A 9,624-nucleotide genomic window follows, 5' to 3' on the forward strand; every position below is an offset into this window, starting at 1 on the left:
CTATGAATTACTATGACTCGACCCTTATCAGTGATACTATGACTATGTAACTGGCTTAAAACAATGAGTATTTGATTAAATTTATAAATAGAATGATCTTTGTATGCATTTAGAATTACATCAACATTCTGTTGTTGAAAACAGGACTCTTGGATTTAATTTTCAAAGAAAAATGATCGCAACAAATTTTCTTTTATTTACAGGATAAATTATACAAGAAAGAAATGCAGATAACGTAAGTTCAATTACCAAAAGTAAAAATTAAGTTCAGCTTTAAAATTAAGCTTTGTTGTCTGCAGGGGCGACGAATAACATTAAAACACATACAACACTTGAATCAAGTGCCTTAGTCATATTTTAATAGAGTACGTACAAATTGTGATATCAGTATTCATGAAAAAATTATAAGTCTTTTGATGATAAAATTCTATTATATTGCTTCAAAGATGATAAACTCTCATTCTACAAATTGAAATATCAATATTGCGATTTATTGTTTAAGGTGAGTTTCTATGTCGTCAAAATATCTATATAGTTAACCATTGGAACCACTCTTATCTTTATGCAGTGTTAGTATGGTTTATACTTATCTCTTCATCGCTGTGATTGTACATGTACGAGAATGGGATCAAAAGGATAATGATAGACTTGACTTGCGATACCAATCTAACATTACAACTGTCACGCCAGAGAGCAGTTCAAGCTGCAGCAGACACATAAACAAGTATTCCGAAGAAGCTGAAACAAACTTTAAACGAGAAATTAACAAGAATTGTTCGACATTACAGAGCAATGTGAATACATGTTTAGAAAAGTACAAAAAATTTGAAAATGAACTGAGAGATATGACAACCGTTATTTTGGGAATCAGTTCAAACTGCAGCAGATCTATCGAGGAGTATTCAAATGAAACTGAAACAAACTTCATTAACCTTAAACAAGAAATTAACAAGAATTGCGCGACATTACAGAGCAATGTGAATACATGTTTTGTAAAGTACAACATATGTGAAAGTGAAATAAGTCGCATAGGGACGGCCTTTCAGAGATTTAAAAACGATACATGGTTGAAATTTGACAAGATCGAAGAAGGACAGTGGAAAAAGGGTAATGAAGGTAAGCTGTATTGCAAAATCCAAAATCCGAACTTCAAATATTTAAAAGTTTACTGGTAAAATTTAAACTTTGTAGGGAAAAAATCTTGATGAACATCAATGAGAATAACCAGATAACAAATTTCGACAGCTTTATTTTGATTAAATTCTCGTATATCTTAATTATGAATTCTGTAACGTATTGAATAGATATGCTGTGGTACTCATTCATGTCGCTTGGAGTTTGTGAAGTGGTGTTGACAATTGTACTTGTCTGTTGTGTAAGAAAGGTACATGTGTTAAAACGACAACTGGACAGACAACTGGGTAAAGGAGTTCTAACCCCGAAACCAAAGAATATGGATACAAAGCAGATGCACTCCAATCAGAAAGTAAATGGGAGCACTTTGATATCATTACAATGATTATAAAACACTCAAACATTTTGTTTCATATGCAATAAATATATATTTTTATGGTAAATCTAAATAATGATGACATAATCAACTGCAGACAATAATTGTAGGAGACAGGTGGTCTAATGAGACCAATAGCCGTCATATGTTTCAACGAGACCAGAATATCGTTTTATAGAGACCTGATGGGAGATATTACATCAGGCATGGAAACAGAGTATTGTAGGGTCTCAAAAAAGGAAGATATCTTACACATAAAGTCAAAGGTCAGTAAATGGAAACATTTAAATACGTAAAAAGTATTAAATAATATTGAATAAGGTTTATTTTCACACATTCATATTATATCGTGTGAACGTTATATATGCAAAATAACATGCAGCTGCAAGTTGACATATGTCTCTAGATCACCCAACAATAATGTTGCAATTTAGATTGCTGTACTGTTTGTGGAAAGAAATGATCGCCACATAATATTGGAGTCTGAACATGAAATTGGAGACCTGAAAGTCAGTTGCGTTAGGTACATCCAACAGAACGGAGGTAAGGAGATAAAAAGCTAATGTAATACAGAAATTGTGAGATTCAGTGGCTGGTGACCTTATATATTGTGATTTACAATTACTTCGTTCATCAAAAGGTTTTATCAAATGTGTTACGAGCATTATCATATTGTGTGTATATATTTAAGAAGAATGTTAGTAATTAATCCATGAGAAAAGTATGCATAACAAGCAAATTTTTAAGATTTAATCTTAATTTTTTTCAAATTGATCAGAATCTTGCTATAAGTATTTATTATTATAATTTTAAGGTCACGTGATTGTGGTTTACTGTGGACACAAAGAATCAGACAACATGGGGGATCTTTTATGTAGTCCAAGTCTCACATCTGCAGACAGACACAGAGAACTGAGAGCATTGAAAGATGATAACTGTTTCCTGAGCATCCATAAAACATTTTCTCAGACCCAGAAAAACCATCTTAAGACCAAACTAAAGATATACATAGACAGTAAATAATGTATAATTTAATATAAATGGTGCATTTGACAAAATATCTATGTAAATATTTTTTTCCTGATTTGGAGCTTTTTTTATATTTTTAATTTTTTTAATTTTTAATTTTTTTTGTTTTTATTACTATTGCATTTTTGACCATTTACACTTAACCTTAAATTTAACCTGGAGGAGGCAATAATGATTATTCGTATGCATAAATGGTTTACTTTAGTTTAAAAAAATATTTGTATTTTTATCTGCTATTTTTAACAGCATATTTTACCGAGCTTTTTTGTCACTTTGTGTTACTTGTATAAACTGTTACCAAAGTTTACTGCTTTAGTCTTAAGAAAAAGGGAGTATGTCATTCCCTTACCACTCATAGTTCTTCGTCCTACCCACATACTTTATGCAAGAATTAACAACTGTCTTTGTTTAGTTTTAGATCTCCTTTTTAGTGCCTGCCATCTACATTAACCATATTTCACCTCAGTGTTGATTTTGTTCCCTAATGAATTTGCGAGTATTTTTCTTCCAGTATTCGTGTCTCCGATGAATATAAATGCCCTTATAGATAGAGCATGCTCTCTCATTGGTGAACTGTTTTGTAATGTTGCAGTGAACCTCTTTCCTATTCGTGTCTGGATCCTTCCTTTAGCGCCTCCATTAAGTAGACAGCACTCTGGTACTTTTTTATTCAGTGACAGAAAAAAATAACGTTATTATTTGACTTTTGATAAGGTCTATTTAATTTAAACAGTAAGCTACCTTTGATTTCGTTACTTCGGGAAGTGATTACAAGTATACATCGGGTAAGTGTTTGCCAAATCTAAAATAATGTGCATGGTGCTTAATATATGTTGTAAGGTCAATTGTGATTCAATGTATATATATACATACACACCACATCTACTGAACCCGATCGTATTTTTAATGCAAATGGTGAGAAGATTTGTATTTAAATGGGAAATTGTAAACTCTACGCATTTTATTGTCATATATTTCAAGTTTCTTAAAGTTTACTGACTTGTCCGAATCATACGTGTTTAAATGGTTTTGAAAACTCAATTTTTGTAAGATAGATTAACAATGTTTCTGTATTTTTAGACGAAAATGATGTCCAATACGTCTCTATATTTTTTTTTATGTCTTTTTATATCGTTGTATAAATTCTTCGACAGTTTTCCAAATATGAAGTTAAAGGAAACAAATAAAGCAAACTATTTTTTAAAAATATTTTTAACATGTTCAAACATGTATTGGTGGTGATTTAAATTTGTTGAAATAAATTGTGTTGCAATTAGTTTGATTATTTAAACTCTAAACTGACTAGACTACAGTGGATAAGATATAGTCAAAAATAGACGTATTCTGTCCAACGTTAGAATTTATCTCAGTGGTAGAATCTTACCATAACTTTATTTTACAGGTATACAGTATACAGTGTTCATGGAAGTCAATCATTACACATTGATTATTATGCATTTTAATATCTTTTGTTCGCACAATTTGGTAATAAGAATTTTTTTCTACATTTGCAGAGTCGCAATCGGTCTTGCTTCGTAAGTCTTAGTAATCAAATGCACACTTTTGTAAAATAAATCAATTTTTCTTTATTTGTTAACTCTACACTGATATATACTGCTGAGGAAAATACATATGTGTTTACACGAATCAATAACTGATTCGAGCAAATTAACGGCGACCGGGCCTGGCTAAACTTTTTGGAGTAGGTCCTCCATCTAAAAAATTACTACAGTATAGTCCTACCTTCAACGAACTTGTAAAGATGGTGCATCTGGACTTTAAGTTACTACTGATCACCGATTCTTCATGGATGGTGCGTCTTATGATACTTATGCACTTGACAGGCTTGAATACTGAATCATAGCCATAAGTTTCGGTTAAGCCTTTTGGAGTTGGCTTAAGTTTTTGGAGCAGGTGCCCTTTGATGACTAGATCTTTCTACTGGTCCTAACTTCACTAACTTGCATGGGTGGTGTGTCGTATGATACTAATGCACTTGACAGGCTGAATGTTGATTCAGAGCCATTTGGAGCAGGTGCCCGTTGGTGACTATATCTTACTAACTACTGAACCTAACTTTACCAAACTCACTTATGCATTTGACAGGCTTGAATGCTGAATCTGAGGCAAAGGCATAACTTTTTACATAATAGAGTCGTGAAATAATGCGTAACAATCTGTAAAATATCCAAATAATCGCTGTATATCTGAAAGTGTTTTATTTTTAGCAATTCATGAAAATTATATTCATGCAATGCAACAAAATCTTAAACTTTTGTTAGTTGTGTGAAACAACAAACATAAAGTATGTCTCTATTGAGGTCGGATCTTTCGGATGGCTGGATCTTTGGTTTTAAATAGTTCATTAGACATTAAAAAAGACTTCGTACAAACAAAAATATGACCTATGCTCGTCTATTTTATTGCTGGTCATTCGATCATAGCTCATTAAAATCAATACGATATGGCTGACCTATTTTATCTTGTTTCTACTTAATCTGTGCATATTTTATAGTTGAGACAGGCGTCATTTTCAATTGTTAGTAGATAGCTTCATCATATTGAGAGTCCATTGCAAGGAATTGTTACGGTACCCACGTGACAAAAAAGAGGCAGCATTGCTCATTAAAATCGACTCTTCTGATCTTTATTTTGTATTGTCAGATATTATGATAACAGTAATTAGTAAAATAGTAAAGAACAAGTTTTTTAAAACAAATTTTTAGTTTCTATTTCAGACAACTTTACATAAGAGCTGACAAGTCTCCATAAATATCTGACAAGAGGTGGCAGAACCTTGCCACCATATACTATCTGTTTTGAGTTTGTAGAACAGTTTGTAGCGGTTTAATGATAAAAGGATACGTATTAGCAATGTAGATTGAATATATCTATTGATTGGTATACTAGTCTATGTTGGCTACAAACAGTCTTCAATCCTAGTCAAAATGTAGGACGATATAATGCAGCCTATTTATGCAATGTTTGTATACTATAGTGTAATATCAGTGCGCCGGTATTAAACGCGTACTTTCAGTTTCACATGTTTTGGATTATTTCTGACCTGTTTGGAAGTCTACCAGAACACCATGCAGACTAGCTCGTAAGTAACTTAATCATTTACATTTACAATGTGGATAAAACATCAAACAGACATATACTAATATCATTGACCCTTGTTTACGTATTTGTTGTTTTAGAATCGTAGCGTCCGTGGCGATAAGTTGTCTCTTGAATTCAGTTTGGGACTTTTTCAAAGACGCGGCCAGTGATTGTCATTTACCAGAGACGAACTCAAGTCAACTGTATGATTTGAAACTACAAATCCTCAAGAATGAAAAAGTTATCACTGAAACATTACAAGGAAATATTACAGCTTTGGAGGCGAAGGTAACACATACACGTGAAACAACGATGGAAGAGTGCCAAAAGGTCGCACAGAATTCAGTGCAGACGAACAAAACACAGATGCTTGCCTTGCGAGAAATGCAAGAGAAACAACTTAAGTATATTGCAGATCAAGGTACATATACAACATATGCATCTTACTGTGTGTTACTGTGACAACGTAAAGTTAAAATACGTAAAATAACGATACTAGACTTGTATTCGAATTTGTCATATTATACACATGCAAAATTAATTATATTAGTTGTAAGACATTTAAGTTAATAAATATCTTTAAAAGAATTTTAATCTTGAGATTTAATCAAATATGATTTGCTTTTAACTCTATAAATATAAATTATCCTGCGAAAATGTTAAACATTATAAAAAAAAAAGCATATCAAATAGTAAGATGATTAAAGTACGTTTGTTATTTCTCGCTGCTTTCTCTACATACAACTTGGCAGATACTCCAACAAAGTTCACATAAGATATGCAAATCACATATTTGCTTGTGTTATCATCAGGAAATGATTTACTATTTATTGAGGAAATTATGTTCTATTCATCTATTGAGAGTACAATAACGAAACGTAAAATCTTTTTCGTTAGCCGAAAAACTAATTACAGATGCATTTCTATGACCGTTTACATTTTTGCATGCTATGAAAATAATGTTAACGGATAAATAATGCAGCTGAAAGAAAATAACGTCGCCAGAGTATAGTGCCGATGAACAGTTGAAAAACAGAAGAAATAAGATACTACGGATTTTCAAAACTGATACAATTTCATTTAAATTTTCTTAACTGTCTGACATTCAGAAATAACATTTACACAGAAGTCGTTTTTAAAGTTTTCTTTTACTTTATAGAGAACAGACTTCACTTAAAGGGTGTTACTATTGCTAACATTGAAAAGAAAATCGATTTTTTGGAAAGTAAAGTCTTAGAATTTACAAATTCACCCAATGAAGGAACAAGCACAGGTGAATCTTCATGGTTCCTGATCCCATTTGCTCAACAGTCACAAGGTATGCAAAATGCTTCTTTTATTTAATAATACAATAAAAATACAGTAATGAATTAATTATCATCAGCCATACACTGTGAAAGGTAAAACATGGAATGTTTAAATAAGCGCAATGTAAAATGTCGAAATGTCCTCATCTTTTTTTATATTATACTTTTAAAATTGTTTTTTTCTACTTGTATCACTTTTATTTCTTGTATATAGTATTTATATTTAATTATACATTATTTTAAAGAAAAGTTGTATTACCATTTTCCCCTTTTTGTTACAGCATACCTACCAGTTACATTATTCATACTGTCACTTGGAGAGTTTGTTCTATTGTTGCTGGTATGTTTGCCCAGGAGGGTCAAACCAGTTTCCCCAGCTCCGCACGTGACAATAGACACCATAAAGAATGGTAAACCAAAACGTCCACGAAGGGACAAGTAAATTTTACAAAACCAGATCAGAGTATTTCAAAGCAAGAATGAGCGCATTAAGGTTGTGTCATAACATCCGCGTCAATATACTAGTATACAGGACAATATACTCCTTATATATGATGTGCCACAGTGCAAACATGCAATGAAAACAGACCGAGTGTTGCTATTGATTGTACAAAGCCAAAAGGAAAAAAATATATTTTCAGTTTGATGTTAAAAATAAGAATTGTTATTGTACAACATATTTGTAATTATTAAGATTGTGAAGGCAACTGCTGAGATTAAGTATTGACTTTGCGTCTATCTGTATTTAGATTTTATTTTTATTTGACGTTTTTACTTGTACAAATGAATCGAAAAAAAGTGACTGTAAATTGATTTATATTTTCAATTTTTTAGTTGGTTTCAGTTCAGTTTTTCTTTCAGTAAAAAAACACATATCATTGTCGATGGTACAGGTATATTAAATGTACCGATACCTCCATTTACAGTAGTGGTGTTTTGTGAGCGTGGTATGTAGTTTCCTTATGCTAGTATTTTCAGTGATAAAGCTAATACTGTCAAAAATGGTGTTAGTGATATATAAATTCACAATAAATGGTCCAATAAAAGCAGACCAGAGTCATTCAATCATCGTTTTGAAAAATTTTGGGATTTTTTATTTACATACAACGGGCCTTGTCCAACAGTCAGATAAATAGTTTATGTGTCTTTGTTCTTGTTGTGTTTAATACTTTTAGTTTTATATTGTTAGACTGATTTTCAACTGGCTTTAATATAGGTTGATTAACATTTCCTTCTTAAATAACGAAGTGGAACATAGTAGTTTTTAAGATATGAATTATAAATTAACCTCACAATATTCAAATTAGGTTGCCTGGAATTTCCTAATAATGATTACATGTATGTAGAAGAGTTTTTATCTCAGTTTTGCTTTAGATTTGTTTGTCTTGATATGTAAAATTGAATCCACTAATATTTCTCCCCTTTTCACCTCAGTAATGGTATAAACAAAATTTTAATATAAAAGTTCATCAGAATTGCTTGTTACTGTATCAGTTTTTCAAACTAACAAACAGCATCGGGCGTCTATATGTTGTGCTTGTAATATAAATGGATTTAAAACTTCTTACTGCTTTCTTTTCTTATCAATTTTAGTAATTTTCTACTTACTTTAGATGAATTTTATGTAGACATATGTATATCTGTATAAAAACTTGGGCGTATCTCCCCGACCGTGCCTCTGAGGGGAAATGCTTGAACTATTCACAAATTATAACCTTTCTTTTGCTCAAAGGATTTTGTAAAACAATTGCTATGTATTTCTACAATAAATTGTGATCCTTTTTTTGATCCTGTGAGAGAGGGGCAATATTTGAACAAACATTTTTCAACCCTATATCAAGAAATTTTTGTTAAATGTGTATATTACAAAATATATGGCTCTAGAGACAAGGATTTATAAAACGCACGACCGATCTGTTCTGTCCTAATTATTTTCCTTTTGTAAGAGGCCTGGTCTTCATTTGAATATTAAATATGAAACTCTTTTTCCAAGGATATGCAAAGTTTGGTTAGAATTGGCCCAATCGTTCTGGAGTAAAAGACAAAAATGTAAAATGACGGACACCGTTGTAAAGAAATTATAACCAAGGGTCATTTTTCGACGTAGAAGAAGCTAGGGGAAAATTGGATCATTTTGAGAAAAAAAATACCCAGGGGTCAGTTTACTTCATTTGATATAACCGAAAAAACTGATCCCCATTGAAAATTGACCCCGTTCTAACAAAGAATTTATTGCGAATAACAATTGAATTGACCTATAGGACTGGTATTGGTTTCTTTCTTTAAAAAAAAAATACCGATTTCCGTTCCACTTCCTGATTTTAGGCCATACACTGTAAACTCTTAGGTTCTAGTTATCATAATGTATAGTGATTGAAAAAAAAAAAATTCACAGTCGTTGTCCGAGCAGTATGAGTTCTGGTCGCTCTTTTTTTTACTTGATTATCTTTAAATTATATTTTCAGTTTACTTTCTATAATAAGATACATGCTCTCTATATGTGTTTATTTAAAACCTGGGACATATTAGCAACTATCGAAAGTCTCGCGTTATATACGCTATTTCAAAGGTCGCAAACTCTATGACTCTTTGTTACAAATAATGCACGTCGCCGTAGTATTTTTCAATAGAAAAAACAGGAAAAACGGTGTTTTTAGATGTAGAGTGATTTTTACG

General features: G+C 31.7%; 2 protein-coding genes across 2 annotated transcripts; both read left to right on the plus strand.

The window, feature by feature from the left end:
• The first annotated feature begins 205 nt into the window (after nt 1-205).
• On the plus strand, nt 206-4,105 carry LOC128156235 (uncharacterized). The gene is made up of 6 exons (XM_052818293.1): nt 206-235; nt 569-1,116; nt 1,305-1,486; nt 1,621-1,776; nt 1,945-2,053; nt 2,325-4,105. Exons 1-6 carry the CDS (start codon nt 225-227, stop codon nt 2,531-2,533), a joined length of 1,215 nt encoding a protein of 404 aa, XP_052674253.1. The 5' UTR covers nt 206-224; the 3' UTR covers nt 2,534-4,105.
• A 1,197-nt stretch (nt 4,106-5,302) lies between these two features.
• On the plus strand, nt 5,303-8,713 carry LOC128155179 (uncharacterized). The gene is made up of 4 exons (XM_052816764.1): nt 5,303-5,642; nt 5,740-6,062; nt 6,801-6,959; nt 7,230-8,713. Exons 1-4 carry the CDS (start codon nt 5,629-5,631, stop codon nt 7,388-7,390), a joined length of 657 nt encoding a protein of 218 aa, XP_052672724.1. The 5' UTR covers nt 5,303-5,628; the 3' UTR covers nt 7,391-8,713.
• Nucleotides 8,714-9,624: the final 911 nt, after the last annotated feature.

This window comes from Crassostrea angulata, chromosome 7 (genome assembly GCF_025612915.1).
Source record: "Crassostrea angulata isolate pt1a10 chromosome 7, ASM2561291v2, whole genome shotgun sequence".
Classification (NCBI taxonomy): Eukaryota; Metazoa; Mollusca; class Bivalvia; order Ostreida; family Ostreidae; genus Magallana; species Magallana angulata.

Coding starts and splice junctions, on each gene's coding strand:
- LOC128156235 (XM_052818293.1), top strand. Junction 1,487..1,620: donor AGATGCACTCCAATCAGAAA/GTAAATGGGAGC, acceptor CAATAATTGTAG/GAGACAGGTGGTCTAATGAG. Junction 1,777..1,944: donor TCTTACACATAAAGTCAAAG/GTCAGTAAATGG, acceptor GTTGCAATTTAG/ATTGCTGTACTGTTTGTGGA.
- LOC128155179 (XM_052816764.1), top strand. Junction 6,063..6,800: donor TAAGTATATTGCAGATCAAG/GTACATATACAA, acceptor TTTACTTTATAG/AGAACAGACTTCACTTAAAG. Junction 6,960..7,229: donor ATTTGCTCAACAGTCACAAG/GTATGCAAAATG, acceptor TTTTTGTTACAG/CATACCTACCAGTTACATTA.